The sequence below is a fragment of the Helianthus annuus genome, chromosome 16 (assembly GCF_002127325.2).
Source record: "Helianthus annuus cultivar XRQ/B chromosome 16, HanXRQr2.0-SUNRISE, whole genome shotgun sequence".
Taxonomy (NCBI): domain Eukaryota; kingdom Viridiplantae; phylum Streptophyta; class Magnoliopsida; order Asterales; family Asteraceae; genus Helianthus; species Helianthus annuus.
In genome coordinates, this window is record NC_035448.2 from 193,332,292 (window position 1) to 193,351,293 (window position 19,002).

The 19,002-nt window shown below is 40.3% G+C and overlaps 1 protein-coding gene across 1 annotated transcript; it reads left to right on the top strand.

The window, feature by feature from the left end:
* Nucleotides 1-15,679: 15,679 nt before the first annotated feature.
* On the top strand, nt 15,680-17,209 carry LOC110920287. Its single transcript, XM_022164507.1, has one exon. It carries the CDS (start codon nt 15,680-15,682, stop codon nt 17,207-17,209), a length of 1,530 nt encoding a protein of 509 aa, XP_022020199.1.
* Nucleotides 17,210-19,002: the final 1,793 nt, after the last annotated feature.

Below are 19,002 nucleotides of genomic sequence, written 5' to 3' on the forward strand. Positions count from 1 at the left end.
ACACCAGTGAGACAAGGAGCATATCCGCTATGTTGTCGCCTTCCGGCCCAAGGCCCATCAGCCCACATCCTCTTACACCTCTCCGGCTATAAATAGAGACCTCACTTTACAGGTTAAACATTCCATTCCCTCTACTCTCACACTTAATACTTAATTATCTTCCCCAAAACAGTCGCTTATTCTCACGCCGGAGCCCGGTTAAGAGGGAAACCCCCGTATTCCCCTCTTAACGAGTAACGGTGTTCTGTTTTGCAGGATTAGACGTTCACGACGAAGCTTAGATAATCATTAGAAGATTAACCTCTATGGCAGGAACATAAACCCAACTGATTAGTCCTATAATTAGTTATGTGTTTCTTCATTGACGCCCACCGATTTTCTACAATCACTTTCATCTTCTTTCTTCTGAGTTTTTCGTCGTTTTTCCTTCGATCATGGCTGGTCAAGGAATCATTCCCGAGTTTGGTTTCGGAGCAAACTCTAACGCAGTGTTGGGCGAGGGTAATCAAAACATCCAACCCCAACACACTGAAGAAATTGGGGAGGTCGAAGTAACCAACACTGGGGGGCCGCGCGGGAGCATCACCCGCATCACTCAGACGGTCACCCCACGAAACAATGGCAAGGGACCTTCAAACCCAACCCCACCTCAGAACATTTCGGCGCTACTAGGGCTACCAGAGGGCGAAACTCCAGCCTCGTGGTACGCCAAGAATATTGCCACTGTTGGATCGTCGTTGACCCTGAATGAGTCGATCAGAGGAGTAGTTTATCCAATTCAAAGGCGGAATCAGTGAATTAGACGCTCAAACTAAATATAATGCTTCACTTTATTGATTCTGACAACGTTTACAACCTGGAAGCAATTCGGCAGCACTTCGTTACAAGTTCCAAGCCGTTCCAAATGAAACAACCTTGCACCTATTTATAGAGATTCTGGATCGCCTATGTGGACATGCTCTATGAGCGATCCAGATAAGTTGATGTGGTTCGCTTTTATGAACAATGTTCATATAAGCGGTCCAGGTGAGTTAATCTGGTTCGCTTATATGGACAATGTCCATATAAGCGGTCCACAATGCTAATTCATCAGTTCTCGTTTCTCGAACCTCGTGCACTGGTTATTCTAACCTATCCTATCCTATTACATGATACAAGACGAAGTCAATAGACGTAGTGCACCAACAGACTCCCCCTCGGATATTGACGAAGTCTTCAGTGAACATTCTCTGTTATGCCACCTCTTCAGTCTTGATCATCTTTGCCAACTTGTTCAGATTGTAACAATATAAGTATCCTTCAATCTTTCTCTTTTATCATCTTTATAACTTCATCATCAGTAGGCTCCCCCTCTCGTCAAGCTTCCATGCTTTTAGAGATCAACACCTTGCTTTTCAGCTACAAGCTCTTCAGGAACGATACCTGGTTCTCTGCATGCTTTCGTTTTTGTTGAACCTGTCTTCAGACTCCCCCTTAGACTCGGCTTTCGGGATCGTAGTCTGGATCTTTCCTGCAATCACTCATACAAATGATAAGTAACCACATTTTGAACATTTTAATCAATTCTCTAATCCACTCCCCCTATCAACAAACTTTATAGATTTGGCAGTGTTAAAGAATCCAACTCCCTCACAGTTAATCATCCAAGTCCAAATTAATGACCTTGGAGATTTCACAAACTGTTTTTGAAATTTTTGATTTTAATTCAAGTATCAAATTAATGAACTTGTTTTATTTTCAGAAACACAATCAGCTTACTTAGATTTTGAAACTCAGCAACTCAGACATCGGTTTATCGAAAATAAAGTAGAAATCAAAATCTTTTTGTATTTTCTGAAAATATAAAGCTGTAAAGAAATATATACAAACATATTTACAAACAATATTTTTGTTTTAGAATGCGACAGAGGATCATATCAGTTTTTGACAAATTACTAGTACCGTTAAGCTTTAAATCATACTCAGTATTAAACAATTCACATAGACTGTTTCTAAACTCTCACACAATTTTCAATTTACTCAGGATACTATTTAGATGTCTTATGAACTTAGCTCATCCATGTGTCCCACCTCTTGAATATACTCCCGTATCCAGAATCTCAATATTAAGACACACAGGTAATTGTACTAAAATGATGTCTGTTCATAATTTAGGACATGCGAAAACTGAGGGATCTCAGGTCGATACTTCCGTATGCGCAGAGAGATATCAGTTTCGACTTTGGTATGTCCCCTTTAGAGGATCTTTTAGCTACAACAGATGATTATCAATTTTATTGTCTAATCAACTGAGGGCTAATGCTATGTTTCAAGCATTTCAGGCAAAGCATTATCCAAGGACTAGGTCAGAACTTCCGTTCAGCAAAAGTCCCGGAATAATACCCCAGACATCCAATAGTAGAAAAACCTAGTATATCAGAATAAGAAACCTTTCAAACGAGATTTCAGGGGTTACCTATATATCCAAGTAGTGTTCCCCACAAATTTCACAAGTTTGAAATTTTAGGTTTATATCCCGAATAAATCTACTAAATGTGTAAAAATCTATTAACATATCATCAGTAAAACTGTTTAACACTTTATACTATACAAATCTTTAGCGTACAGTAACAAGTCTACTGATGTACTATCATTTCCTCTTTTTACGCAAAACTCAAATTTTTGAATTTTATCATGTTTTTGTATTTTTCAAATTTTCTAATGTTTTTGTATTTTCTGACAATATTTCTCCCCCTAAAATGCAAAATCATTAAAAAAATTTGACAAACCGATACTGATAGCTTTGTCTCGCCATCCATTTTCTGCTAATCATGCACTGAATTACACTAAAAGCAGTAATTACCCCCATGATTTACAACACATTGATTTTTACAGTTTGAAAACCGTTTTTCAATCTGATGAATGTAATCATGTTTGTTCAGCCGTGAGGGTTTCGGCGTATTCCAGCAACACATATTTTTGGAATTTTCTATTTTTGACAAAAATTAAAAACAAACATATTTTTGGTTTTTCAAATTTTAACAAACTAAAACATATTTTTGGTTTTTAATTTTCAAATTTTTAGAGTTTTTGAAATATTGTTTATTTATGTACAGAAAAACATATAAACTCCCTGTTTCAACCAACACAGGGTTCTGCAACCTCTTCCTGTGCCAGGTTGCTCCAATCATCAGTCTCACAATCTTCAACTCCATCGAGCACCTGCACATTCAAACTTTATCAAATACTACACAATAATTTTCATTCACTAAAGATGCCGATTCATGCTTCGCGATAAAGGAAGCTCCGGCAATTCAAATTGTTTAATCAAACATTGTGTCCACCCAAGCCTCACCAGCCTTGGGTGTGACCTTGACTCTAGCAATTTGTCTTAAAGTTTTCAGCCTTAAGTGGTGGAAAATTTGCATCATAATCAATCGAAATTGAATCCTCAGCCTTTTTCACCTCATAAGTTGAACTTTCTATTTCTGTTTTCGATTTCCAGATTTGTTTTTGTTTCTCATTTTTAACCAAATCAACATGTGTTTTAACACTCCATACTTGACCTTTTGGTGTTCCACGTTTGTAAAAATGTGAATCTTTTTGAACACTTTGGTTTTGAACAACAACTTTTGGTTTCCAAACCTCTTGGGGTTTTGTCATATCAACTGAAGTTTTCCAACTTTGTGTTGTTCTGAATCTGGGTGTATGAGAATTCAAGGTCTGTCTTGAATCAAACCTGTTTAGGTTTGAGTTCCAATTTTGATTTGAAGCAAACTTGTTTGTGTTATACCTCCAAGTTTGTTTCGAATCAAATTTGGGCGACCTTTGTTTCACATTCTCAGATTGTTGTTTCTCAGCATCAATGTTCTTTTGAACAACATCCACAGGTTTTGGATTTGGACACTTGCGTGCAAGATGTCCTTTTTGATCACATTTGAAACACGTTCTCATGGACACATCTTTGACCTGTGGTTGTTGCTTTTTCTTTTGAGCCTCAAACTCAGCATTAGACTGTCTCAATTTGAGTTCTTTTTCTTCATCCAAACTGTTTCCTTGAACAAAACTCATTTTTGCCTGAAAATTTGGCATTTCATTTTTGTTTCGATTCTGTTTCTTCTTATAACCCAACCCAGCCTTCATGTTTTTCTTCTTGAAACCAGCTTTGTTATACGAACCTTTATGACTCTTACCAACAAACTTTGAAATCTCAGACTTCTCAATCTCAACCATTTTGAAAACTTTATCAACCTTTTCTGAAATCACATTCTGAATCGGGAATACAACATCTAAGAATAATTTGTCCGATCCAATCATGGTATAAACCAATCCCTTTGAATTATCATTCAAATTTTTCTCGGATTTGATGTTTTTCAGATATGCATCATGAAGATTTCCTTCATCTTCATCCTGTGATTCAGATTTACCTGTATCAACCGACTCTTCTTTCAACACACTTTCAACGACTTTACCTACCACCTCTGAATTAACCTCTATGGCAGGAACATAAACCCAACTGATTAGTCCTATAATTAGTTATGTGTTTCTTCATTGACGCCCACCGATTTTCTACAATCACTTTCATCTTCTTTCTTCTGAGTTTTTCGTCGTTTTTCCTTCGATCATGGCTGGTCAAGGAATCATTCCCGAGTTTGGTTTCGGAGCAAACTCTAACGCAGTGTTGGGCGAGGGTAATCAAAACATCCAACCCCAACACACTGAAGAAATTGGGGAGGTCGAAGTAACCAACACTGGGGGGCCGCGCGGGAGCATCACCCGCATCACTCAGACGGTCACCCCACGAAACAATGGCAAGGGACCTTCAAACCCAACCCCACCTCAGAACATTTCGGCGCTACTAGGGCTACCAGAGGGCGAAACTCCAGCCTCGTGGTACGCCAAGAATATTGCCACTGTTGGATCGTCGTTGACCCTGAATGAGTCGATCAGAGGAGTAGTTTATCCAATTCAAAGGCGGAATCAGTGAATTAGACGCTCAAACTAAATATAATGCTTCACTTTATTGATTCTGACAACGTTTACAACCTGGAAGCAATTCGGCAGCACTTCGTTACAAGTTCCAAGCCGTTCCAAATGAAACAACCTTGCACCTATTTATAGAGATTCTGGATCGCCTATGTGGACATGCTCTATGAGCGATCCAGATAAGTTGATGTGGTTCGCTTTTATGAACAATGTTCATATAAGCGGTCCAGGTGAGTTAATCTGGTTCGCTTATATGGACAATGTCCATATAAGCGGTCCACAATGCTAATTCATCAGTTCTCGTTTCTCGAACCTCGTGCACTGGTTATTCTAACCTATCCTATCCTATTACATGATACAAGACGAAGTCAATAGACGTAGTGCACCAACAGACTCCCCCTCGGATATTGACGAAGTCTTCAGTGAACATTCTCTGTTATGCCACCTCTTCAGTCTTGATCATCTTTGCCAACTTGTTCAGATTGTAACAATATAAGTATCCTTCAATCTTTCTCTTTTATCATCTTTATAACTTCATCATCAGTAGGCTCCCCCTCTCGTCAAGCTTCCATGCTTTTAGAGATCAACACCTTGCTTTTCAGCTACAAGCTCTTCAGGAACGATACCTGGTTCTCTGCATGCTTTCGTTTTTGTTGAACCTGTCTTCAGACTCCCCCTTAGACTCGGCTTTCGGGATCGTAGTCTGGATCTTTCCTGCAATCACTCATACAAATGATAAGTAACCACATTTTGAACATTTTAATCAATTCTCTAATCCACTCCCCCTATCAACAAACTTTATAGATTTGGCAGTGTTAAAGAATCCAACTCCCTCACAGTTAATCATCCAAGTCCAAATTAATGACCTTGGAGATTTCACAAACTGTTTTTGAAATTTTTGATTTTAATTCAAGTATCAAATTAATGAACTTGTTTTATTTTCAGAAACACAATCAGCTTACTTAGATTTTGAAACTCAGCAACTCAGACATCGGTTTATCGAAAATAAAGTAGAAATCAAAATCTTTTTGTATTTTCTGAAAATATAAAGCTGTAAAGAAATATATACAAACATATTTACAAACAATATTTTTGTTTTAGAATGCGACAGAGGATCATATCAGTTTTTGACAAATTACTAGTACCGTTAAGCTTTAAATCATACTCAGTATTAAACAATTCACATAGACTGTTTCTAAACTCTCACACAATTTTCAATTTACTCAGGATACTATTTAGATGTCTTATGAACTTAGCTCATCCATGTGTCCCACCTCTTGAATATACTCCCGTATCCAGAATCTCAATATTAAGACACACAGGTAATTGTACTAAAATGATGTCTGTTCATAATTTAGGACATGCGAAAACTGAGGGATCTCAGGTCGATACTTCCGTATGCGTAGAGAGATATCAGTTTCGACTTTGGTATGTCCCCTTTAGAGGATCTTTTAGCTACAACAGATGATTATCAATTTTATTGTCTAATCAACTGAGGGCTAATGCTATGTTTCAAGCATTTCAGGCAAAGCATTATCCAAGGACTAGGTCAGAACTTCCGTTCAGCAAAAGTCCCGGAATAATACCCCAGACATCCAATAGTAGAAAAACCTAGTATATCAGAATAAGAAACCTTTCAAACGAGATTTCAGGGGTTACCTATATATCCAAGTAGTGTTCCCCACAAATTTCACAAGTTTGAAATTTTAGGTTTATATCCCGAATAAATCTACTAAATGTGTAAAAATCTATTAACATATCATCAGTAAAACTGTTTAACACTTTATACTATACAAATCTTTAGCGTACAGTAACAAGTCTACTGATGTACTATCATTTCCTCTTTTTACGCAAAACTCAAATTTTTGAATTTTATCATGTTTTTGTATTTTTCAAATTTTCTAATGTTTTTGTATTTTCTGACAATATTTCTCCCCCTAAAATGCAAAATCATTAAAAAAATTTGACAAACCGATACTGATAGCTTTGTCTCGCCATCCATTTTCTGCTAATCATGCACTGAATTACACTAAAAGCAGTAATTACCCCCATGATTTACAACACATTGATTTTTACAGTTTGAAAACCGTTTTTCAATCTGATGAATGTAATCATGTTTGTTCAGCCGTGAGGGTTTCGGCGTATTCCAGCAACACATATTTTTGGAATTTTCTATTTTTGACAAAAATTAAAAACAAACATATTTTTGGTTTTTCAAATTTTAACAAACTAAAACATATTTTTGGTTTTTAATTTTCAAATTTTTAGAGTTTTTGAAATATTGTTTATTTATGTACAGAAAAACATATAAACTCCCTGTTTCAACCAACACAGGGTTCTGCAACCTCTTCCTGTGCCAGGTTGCTCCAATCATCAGTCTCACAATCTTCAACTCCATCGAGCACCTGCACATTCAAACTTTATCAAATACTACACAATAATTTTCATTCACTAAAGATGCCGATTCATGCTTCGCGATAAAGGAAGCTCCGGCAATTCAAATTGTTTAATCAAACATTGTGTCCACCCAAGCCTCACCAGCCTTGGGTGTGACCTTGACTCTAGCAATTTGTCTTAAAGTTTTCAGCCTTAAGTGGTGGAAAATTTGCATCATAATCAATCGAAATTGAATCCTCAGCCTTTTTCACCTCATAAGTTGAACTTTCTATTTCTGTTTTCGATTTCCAGATTTGTTTTTGTTTCTCATTTTTAACCAAATCAACATGTGTTTTAACACTCCATACTTGACCTTTTGGTGTTCCACGTTTGTAAAAATGTGAATCTTTTTGAACACTTTGGTTTTGAACAACAACTTTTGGTTTCCAAACCTCTTGGGGTTTTGTCATATCAACTGAAGTTTTCCAACTTTGTGTTGTTCTGAATCTGGGTGTATGAGAATTCAAGGTCTGTCTTGAATCAAACCTGTTTAGGTTTGAGTTCCAATTTTGATTTGAAGCAAACTTGTTTGTGTTATACCTCCAAGTTTGTTTCGAATCAAATTTGGGCGACCTTTGTTTCACATTCTCAGATTGTTGTTTCTCAGCATCAATGTTCTTTTGAACAACATCCACAGGTTTTGGATTTGGACACTTGCGTGCAAGATGTCCTTTTTGATCACATTTGAAACACGTTCTCATGGACACATCTTTGACCTGTGGTTGTTGCTTTTTCTTTTGAGCCTCAAACTCAGCATTAGACTGTCTCAATTTGAGTTCTTTTTCTTCATCCAAACTGTTTCCTTGAACAAAACTCATTTTTGCCTGAAAATTTGGCATTTCATTTTTGTTTCGATTCTGTTTCTTCTTATAACCCAACCCAGCCTTCATGTTTTTCTTCTTGAAACCAGCTTTGTTATACGAACCTTTATGACTCTTACCAACAAACTTTGAAATCTCAGACTTCTCAATCTCAACCATTTTGAAAACTTTATCAACCTTTTCTGAAATCACATTCTGAATCGGGAATACAACATCTAAGAATAATTTGTCCGATCCAATCATGGTATAAACCAATCCCTTTGAATTATCATTCAAATTTTTCTCGGATTTGATGTTTTTCAGATATGCATCATGAAGATTTCCTTCATCTTCATCCTGTGATTCAGATTTACCTGTATCAACCGACTCTTCTTTCAACACACTTTCAACGACTTTACCTACCACCTCTGAATCATGAGAATCATCAGATTTGGAATAGGTTATGTCAATGTTGTCTGGCAATTGGTCTACCATGTTGAAAGCTTTTTCGACCTTTTCCTCATCATAAAATGCAAACTTTTCAGGTGGTGGAACTTGATGAAATTTTGAGCCAATGCCTTTCTTGTTCTGCTCAGACTCACCATCTCCCGGTTTTATTTTGAAAATTCGTTCAAGCACATATGACGACACGTGGTAACTTTTTAACTTGTTATTATCCTGCTCTAAATCAGTAATCTGTCGCTTTAGCTTAGCAACATCTTCAATATAGGAATTAACAACATCTTGTTTTATAGCATACATTCGTTTAAGCTCTTTAGTTGTTTCTGACATATAATTCATTCTAGATTGAGCATATTTCATTTCATCTTTTACTTTATCATATGACTCTTTCATAACATGATATGATAATTTCATTGAGTCATATTCCTTTTTCATTTCTTGACAAGCAATTTCTTTTCGTTCGCATTCATTTTTCATTTTCAAAACATCTTCTTTCAAAACTTCATTTTCTTTTTCTAACTTTGAACATTTTTCTGAAAGTTTTTCATCATTTTCGTTCAAAACCTTTTCTTTTTCTAACATCTCTTTGCATTTTTCTTTGAAAATGTTTTCGATTTTTGTGAATTCAAGTTCTCTTGTTCTAAATTGCTCATCTTTTTCAGTACAAGCTCTGCACGGTTCCATGCATTTCTTGCACTGTTCAATTGGTTTTAAGACTTCAGAATCAGAATGTACCTCAGTGATTGGCACTTCGGTGTTTTCAGCAGCTTCTGTCTGCTTCATCTCATCATCATCTTGCTCCACTTCAGTACTGACTTCATCACCATCATCACCATCTTTCTCATTCTCATTCTTTTCTTCTGTCTTCACTTCTTCAATTTGCTGTTCTTCAGTAACAGCTTCTTTCACAACTTCTGCTTCAACAGCTTCTGTTTCAACCTCTTCAGCAACCTTCTTCAAATTCTCCACCATCTCTTCAACACTTTTCTTCATTCTTTCCTCATCCCTTTTTCTCAAACATGACAGCATAGCATATCTGATATCTTTTTCATACTGTTTAACATATGCATCATCTTTCATCACTCTTCTGTAGTATTCGGCTCTCAACGGGACAGCAAGAAGAACATCATCAAAAATTATGTCTTTCTTTGGAACAACAGGTTCTCCTTCTCTGTTGTAGTAACATTCTCTTTTCTTATCCCATCTTCGACTGCTAACAGCATTTTCATACTCTTCCTGCATCTCATCCATTCTGTTGTAAACAACGTTTCTTTCTCTGTAAGTTTTCTCACTCAAGATCTCTTCTCGAGTTCTCTCTTTAATCTCGATTTTTTCTTCATGGATTTCAGCAGTGTCTTTTTCTTTGTTTTCATCTTTAATCTCAGCAACGTACACAAACTTTCTTGGTTCTGTCATAGCTCTCCCATGAGCTGTTTTACGAACATTCTCCAAACGATCTTCTTCTGGACAAATTTGAGACCAATCATAGCCTTCATCCTCGTAAATCACAGGACAAGCTCTTAAATTTGTTTTCGGTTTATCTTCAATCAACTTTGGCTCTTCTCTGCTTCTATGGTAAATCGCCTTTCGATAATAGTCATCGTTAAAAGGACGTTCATTTCCTTCAGCAACTTCAGAGTTCTGCATTCTCTTTTGAAATGACCTTTTTGCTTGCATCTAAAGCAGGTCACTTTGGATTTGTCGAATCCGAGCTTTGTTGACGCACCTCCAAGCGACTGTTTTCCGATAATCTCCATATACCTCTGAGCTCTGCGAATGCAACTAGCTAAACACCAACGGATGTCAATGAGTTCCATCTCTTCCGGATCAATCTGGTCGTAGTCTTCTTTGGTTAACTCAGAGTTTCCAATTTTGCCAGCTACAAGACCTTCATATGACTCCAGGACAGATGCGAGAAAACTCATTTGCTGCTTTGCTGAATTGATGCTCATTGCTGGAGAATTCTTCAGTTTAAGAGCAATGTTGCACAGAATTTCTTCTGTTTCCTCAGAATTTGTCTTTGAAGATAAATGATATCCAGAATGATGACTTGTTGACATTATTGGCGATTCTTTCATCTTTTCACCACTAAATGCTGTTTTTGGTGAACCAACGCCTTTATCAGAAGATACACTGCCTTTGTAATACAAGCCCACATTCTGTTGATGTGAAGAACTAGTCATCTTGCTCTGCTTTTGTAATTCCAGATCATGACTTTCAATCTTTTCAAACAAAGAATCAAGAGAAATTTCATCATATGAAACATCATTTTTTAAGATAAAAACAAACGTTTGCCACTGATCTGCTCGTGGTAACGCTTCAATGACTTTATCAATAAGTTCCTCTCTTGTTTTGTCAATTTTAAAACGTTCAAGTTCGATTTTGAGGTGACAGAATCTTTCGATCATTTGTCTCACTGTCTCTCCTTTTATGTTATCAAACAGATCAAATTCCTTTTTTAGTAAAGCAATTTTATTTTTCCGAATCTGTTTTCCCCCCTCAGCTGTAACTCGTAAAGCTTCCCAAACCGACTTTGACGATCCATCATTAGTGAGCAATGCGAATATATCATTTCTGATTGCTGACTGGATCAATGCAATCATTCTTTGTTCGGCAGCAAATTCTGCTTTGTCATCCTTTGTAAAATTCTTGAATGGTAGTTCTTCGTTTTTGTCATTCTTTGGCCTTTCGTATCCAAACTCCAGACAAAGCCAGCTTTCATGCGCATACGCTTTTGCCCAATTGATGAAACGTTCTTTCCACCAGATATAATCTTCAATGCTATCAAGAGTTGGTGGCTTTGAATGCGTTCCATAGAAGTTATCATGCTTGATATTCTCGTTGATGGCTTTCGTAATAGTTTTCGGGGTAACATTTGCAATCTCGGTCGATTCGGATGTGAACGCGTTGAAAAACGTGTTGTAGAATTCCTCAGCCATGATGCGAATTTCTTCAATTACCTGGAAGACAATCACACAAAACAAACAAACAAACAAACACTTATCAGTTCAAACAATATCAAGTAATTTTGAAATACACTAACACTTGATTGTCGTGAAATAATCTTGACACTTGAACGAAATCAGATTGATCGTATGAGCGAACACTAATTTGAACTAATGAGCGAAACTGGTTGGACAAATAAGCGAACCAGCAACTTTAACCAAAAGAGCGAATCAACTTTTTGACAAATGAGCGGACCAAAATTGTTTATATGAGCGATCCAGGAAATGTCATACGAGCGGACCAGGATATGTCATACGAGCGGACCAGGATATGTCGTACGAGCGATCCATACTTGTTCGAAAACGCGGACTAGATGATGTTTACTAGAGCGGTCCAGGCTTGAATTTTGGAGCGGACTAGACACAATAATGTACAAATGAGCGGTCCTAAACCCTGTTCAAAAACGCGAACCTGCATTCGAAGGCTGTTTTGTCCATTTTTAGTTCAAGTTTTAGTCTGAAAGTTTCAAGGGTTTGTTATTGTCCAATAATACACGTTCTGTGAAAAATTCGTCCGATTTTGACCGTGGAAACTTGTCTAAATCGAAAAAGAAGGTGTAGAAGACAGAAAACGGATCAAATTTGAGCTGAACTCTTCCTCCTGAGCTCTGATACCACTTGTTGGAACGTCGTTGACCCTGAATGAGTCGATCAGAAGAGTAGTTTATCCAATTCAAAGGCGGAATCAGTGAATTAGACGCTCAAACTAAATATAATGCTTCACTTTATTGATTCTGACAACGTTTACAACCTGGAAGCAATTCGGCAGCACTTCGTTACAAGTTCCAAGCCGTTCCAAATGAAACAACCTTGCACCTATTTATAGAGATTCTGGATCGCCTATGTGGACATGCTCTATGAGCGATCCAGATAAGTTGATGTGGTTCGCTTTTATGAACAATGTTCATATAAGCGGTCCAGGTGAGTTAATCTGGTTCGCTTATATGGACAATGTCCATATAAGCGGTCCACAATGCTAATTCATCAGTTCTCGTTTCTCGAACCTCGTGCACTGGTTATTCTAACCTATCCTATCCTATTACATGATACAAGACGAAGTCAATAGACGTAGTGCACCAACAGCCACCATTAACGCAGCGTATCAATCTCTGATCGCACAGTAAGCAGTATTAACGGCAGAACCGTCCTTGGTCACTCCTCAAGCACAGAGTCAAGGGGCGCGCCAGATACCCCCACAGCCAAATCTCCAAGGCAGAATCAATAGACCTCCCCCGACCAGGCGACTAAGCGTGCATGACACGCGCAATATAAGGGGAGAGACAGAAAGCTACTATGACTATCCGTCACACCTTCAAAGAGGTCCTGTTCATAGCCGGCTCACACCGCGCAACATGAACAATGAATGGGAGGAGACTGACCCAAACAATCCCACTTGGGAAGATGACAAGGGTTCGTCAGTCTTCAATCGCTTGCAGAAAAACCATGAATACTACAAACCAAGACAACACGTCGGGTACACTGAAGAAGCGGAAAGAGACTTCCGCCTCGCCTATCGGCCAGCTGAAGCTGCGGAACATTCAAAGTTCATTCCAAAAATTGCGCTTGCGCCACTTTCAAGAGAGAAGTTACCTCCGACAGTTGGAAAGTTTAACGGATTGACTGATCCTGATGATCACGTCAGAACTTTCACAAGTGTAGGTTGCATGGGATGATGGAATATGCCTATGTGGTGCCATCTGTTTATTCAAACTCTTACCGGGGCTGCTCGCGCCTGGTTCGACAGCCTTCCTCCGGGAAAGATTAAGTCATGGGTAGATTTCAAGACGCAGTTCTTGAGTTACTTCAGCCAACAACGACGTTACCAGCGCGACACGTACAGCTGAGGTAGAAGACATTTGGCGAAGAGATGGTGAGGGTTTGAAAGATTTCATCACTCGCTTTAACAAGGAGTGTTTGGAAATCGGTGGCGTAAGTGAGCAACTCATGCGCTGCCATTTCAAGAAAGCCATTCGCTGTGATAGTCTCATCAGAACTATCACTGGAAAAGACGGAATGCCCAAAGAATGGGATAAACTCACGGAAGCCGCAAAGATAGTCACGCAAACTGAAGAATCACTCGCTGGAAACAAGAATTCTTATTCTGAAGACCGATTTTCCAAAGGGAACTCGCGTGATCACAACAAGCGCAACAAGTACAAAGGTAATGATTGGAAATCCGGAAGATCAAGGGGCCATGAAGAGAGGCCACGCTATAGGGAAGATGCGCGCGACACAATTGATAGAATTGGTTACCGAAAAGCAGTCAGGGATAATAACCGAGAGAAGCACTGGACTCCGCTCATAAAAACACCAAAAGAGGTGTTGATGACGGAGAATCACGATTTCAAGGCTTCAAGGCCTATGACAAACAAGAAGGGGCAGGACCCCAACCTGTATTGTGACTTCCACAAAGATACAGGGCACCTGACAGATGATTGCTATAGTCTACGTCAAGAAATTGAGAAAGCGCTAAAAAGCGGGAAGCTAAGTCACCTGGTGAAAAACGTGTGAAAAGAAATTCGACAGCTTCAACGCCACGATGAGGGAAATCACAAGAAAGTCCGGCGCCTTGAAACCCATATGGTCAACGGACCAAGATACAGTGCAAAAGAGAAAGGCAAGCGTCCTTACGAACCCTCATGGCAAGAGCAACAGGTTATTTTCCCGGTAGTGCGCGGCGGTCCTCGCGCCACCCGACCCGTCGTCATTACCGGTATTATCAGCCATTACGAAACGGAGTATGTCTTCATTGACCCAGGAAGTACAGTTGATATCATCTATGAGCAGTGTTTTAATCAGTTTGATGAAGATGACAAAGCAAGACTTGAGCCAGTTGATTATCCGTTGTCTGGATTTTGCAACGAAATGGTTTTCCCGCTAGGCCAAATCAGCTTCCCCGTCACGCTCTCTGACGGGAAGCATTCAAGAACAACAAACGTAAACTTCATGGTGATGCCTGTCAAATCGAGGCACGATGTGTTGATTGGGAGAGAAACCCAAGGCGAACTAAACATGGTAACTTCCACTCCCCACTCAGCGATAGGGTTTCCAACCAAGACGGGGGTGGCGATCATCTATGCCAAAAAAGAAGTGATGTCAACGGAGGAGTTGCGTCCAACAAAAGCGGCGAAAGTTTCAACGACTGAGCCAGAGAAGCGGGTATTAAACCGTAAGTACCCAGAGCAAACGGTAACGATCGGCCACGCCATTTCGCTAGATATCATAACACATCTGAAGCAACTACTGTTCAAGAATATGGATATCTTCGCCTGGACCCAGGTAGACATGACCGGTGTCCCACGCGACATTACTGAGCATTGCTTAAACACCTACCCCTCTGTTGTACCGAAGGTCCAAAGAAGGCGCAGCTTAGGGGCAGACAAAACAAAAGCAATGAATGAGCAAGTATGTGAACTACTCAAAGCTGGAATCTTGCGAGAAGTACGTTATCAAAGTTGGGTCACGAACCCAGTAATGGTGGAAAAGTCGAGCGGAGGATGGCGAATGTTCGTTGATTATACTGATCTCAACAAGGCATGCCCTAAAGATTGCCATTCTTTGCCTGAGATTGACAAAAAGATAGACTCCCTCGCGCCATACAGATGGAAGTGCTTCTTGGATTGTTACAAGGGGCACCATCAGGTTCAAATGAAGCTTGAAGACGAAGACAAGACAGCTTTCAGGACCGATCTCGAGATCTTCTGTTATACAAAGATGCCATTCGGCCTCAAAAACGATGGCGCCACGTACCAGCGCCTGATGGACAAGACCTTCGCTGGGGATATTGGGAAGCACATTGAAGTTTACATCAATGACCTGGTAGTAAAAAGTCCGGAAGAGGACCAAATGTTGAAGGACATCGAGAAAACCTTCAACTCACTGAGAAGCGTGAACATGAAATTGAATCCAGCCAAATGTTCCTTTGGTATGGAGGAAGGGAAATTCTTGGGCTTCATAGTCACCAATGGCGGATTTAAAGTGAATCCAGAAAAGGTCTAAGCAATAGAGCGCATGCCATCACCCAAAACAATCAAAGAGATGCAAAGGTTAGCCGGACGCCTAGCCGCGCTTAACCGTTTCCTGTCAAATCACGCCGCAAAGTCGTACCCTTTCATAAGTACCCTGCACAACTGTGTAAAGAAGCAAGAGTTCAGATGGACGCCTGAGGCAGAAAGCGCTTTTCAGCAGATGAAGGAGTGTTTGATCGAACTCCCAACGTTGACCGCACCGTTCGAAAAGGAGCCGCTCATCCTGTACTTATCATCATCAGACAAGGCAGTGGGTTCGGTATTGCTTGTAGAAAGAAACGGGGTTCAGACTCCAATCTACTATGTCAGTAGAATGCTCACAGATCCAGAAACAAGATATTCAACGATGGAGAAACTAGTACTAGCGTTGCTACATGCCTCCAGAAGGCTGCGCCGGTACTTCACAGGCCACGTCATCACCGTACTCACCAATTTCCACATTGGGACGATATTACAAAAACCAGAGACGTCCGAACGATTAGCGAAGTGGGCGACCGAGCTGGGGGGCCACAACATTTTTTATAGGCCGCGCCCAGCCATCAAGGGTCAAGTCCTGGCAGACTTTATCACAGAAGTCCCAGCGGAAAAAGTCAAAGATTGTGAGATTGTCGAAACTCCCATGAAAGATACATCAGAGGGATTATGGTTGCTATACACAGATGGTGCCTCAAACGAGGACGGCGCAGGAGCCGGATTGCGCCTTGTGAGCCCTGAAAAACATAAATTTACATACGCTATCAGGTTGGATTTTAAAAATACCAACAACGAAGCGGAGTACGAGGCATTTCTGGCAGGCTTGCGCCTCACCATTAAAATGGGAGCTAAAAATCTGCAAGCGCACGTTGATTCGCTTTTGATCGCCAGTCAAGTTAACGAATTCTATGATGCAAAAGGCGACGTTATGGCCTTATATCTGGATCAAGCAAAAGAGCTGCTGCAGAAGTTCACGTCATACAGGGTGGTACACATCAATCGCTCCGAAAATAAACAGGCAGACGCTTTAAGCAAGCTTGCGTCAACTTCTTTTCAGTATCTCGCAAAGGAGGTAAGGATTGAAGTACTCAAAAACCCATTAGTCCTGTTGCGCCAGGTGAATGTGATCGAAATAGGGCAGCTATCCTGGATGACCCCTATAATCCAATATCTGCAGGAAGGGATACTCCCGGAAAACAAAGCAAAGGCAAGGAAAATCCAACACAAAGCCCTGCATTATGAAATGAACGATGGTATTCTCTACCGGAAGTCCTTCTCGGGGCCCTTACTGCGCTGCGTAGACCCCCAGGACGCGACATACTTAATCAGAGAAATCCACGAAGGGATCTGTGGCATCCATGCAGGACCACTCATGGTTGTTGCGAAGATTATGAACGCCGGATATTATTGGCCAGGGATGCACGTCGACGCCCTGAAGGAGCTGCGCAAATGCGACTCTTGTCAGCGACATTCTCCAAAGACCCTGCGCCCCAAAAATGATCTTATCCCAGTGTCCACTGCTTGGCCTTTCCAACAGTAGGGGATTGATATGGTGGGACCTTTCCCAGACGCCCCGGGAGCCGTAAAGTTAATAATCGTGGCTGTTCACTATTTCACCAAGTGGGTGGAAGCCAAAGCCCTCGCATCAACCACTGCAATGATGGTGCGCAAGTTTATCTAGGAGCACATCATCTGCAGATTTGGTCTTCCACTCAAAATCGTCACAGACAACGGTACCAATTTTGCTTCGGAGGATCTTCAAAACTGGATGAAGGAAATGAAGATCGAGCATACCTTCTCGTCCGTTGCGCACCCTCAGGGCAACGGACAAGTGGAAAGCGTCAACAAAAGTATTGTAGAGGGGATAAAAGCCCGGCTGGGCACAAAGCGAAGAGGCTGGGTAGATGAGCTCCCAAGCATCCTATGGGCTCATCGAACCATGCCGAAGACAAGCACCGGCGAAACTACTTTCAGCCAAGTATACGGTTCGGAAGCAGTTATCCTGGCAGAAGTTGGACTCCCCTCACCGCGCTTGACAGCAGTCAACACGGTTGATAATGAAACAGAGCGCCGTCTCGATCTGGACCTCTTGGAGGAAAGACGCGAGATTGCGCGTATTAAGGAAGCGAAATACAAGACACAACTGGAAAGGTACTACAATGCGAGAGTCCGCATTTCTACCTTCACTCCTGGAGAATACGTTTTCCGTGACAACGAAGCTTCAAACGCCGAAAGCCCAGGAAAACTAGCACCCAAATGGGAAGGCCCATACTTGGTCCATGAAGTGCTAGGAAAGGGGGCATACAAATTGCGAACACTGGATGGCCATATCATCCCACGCACGTGGAACGCGCAACAACTGCACAAGTGCTATATGTAACTACTTTAGGCCATGAGCCATTTCTTTCATGTTGGCCACGCGCCTACTTAATTTCCTATGTTGGCTAAACACCCTTTATGTTATGCATCCGTAGTGTATGATTGGCCTAAGCGCCTGTTTCCCAATTAATGAAAGCATACGATATGTTTTCTTTTTTATCATTGCTTCTCGAGTTACAAATGCATGTTCAACTTTTGATTAGCATGAAAACACTTCAGTGAATTACGAGCTCTTGTATTTATGCCTCCAAGGTTCTCCGCGAACATAGCGCGAGACCAAACAATTACACTCCCACAAGAGTCACACTTATATTTATTCGCGCTAACTTAACCAAAGTTTCTAACAACAGTGCAATAATTGTAACAGGTCAGAATAAACATAAAACGTCATATTTAAATAAGCACAAACGCGCAACGATTACATAAAACCTATCATCCATTCGAGCTAAGTGAAGCGCGACCGCGCGACACGATACATTCAAAAAACTAAACAAATTACAAGGCACTAAGCCTTCAACTCCTATTCAGGCTGATCACCATTTCTCATAACCTTCTCCATCGTCGCCTGCCAACTCTTCCTGTAACGCCCCAAAATCTGAATGTTAATATTTGCCGTATGTTCTTATGTGACACGTCATGAAATAAATAACTAGGCTATTTAACCTAGTTAAGGGGATGGTCAAAAGTATTAAATGATGAGAGTAGTGTCAGTTATGTTTTAAAGGTAAACCCAAGGGGCTAAAGTGGAACAAATGAAAGTTAAGTTATTAAATAACTTAATCACACACAAACACACACATACGTGTGTTCGAGAAAGATCAGGAGGCTCCCATGGAGCCACAAACCCTAACTTCATTCTTTTGCTCAAATTGGAAGGCAAGATGAAGTTTAAAGCCATAACCGAGCATGGATTAATGATCAACAACACGAGGGGATCATAAGGTATGTCTTAAA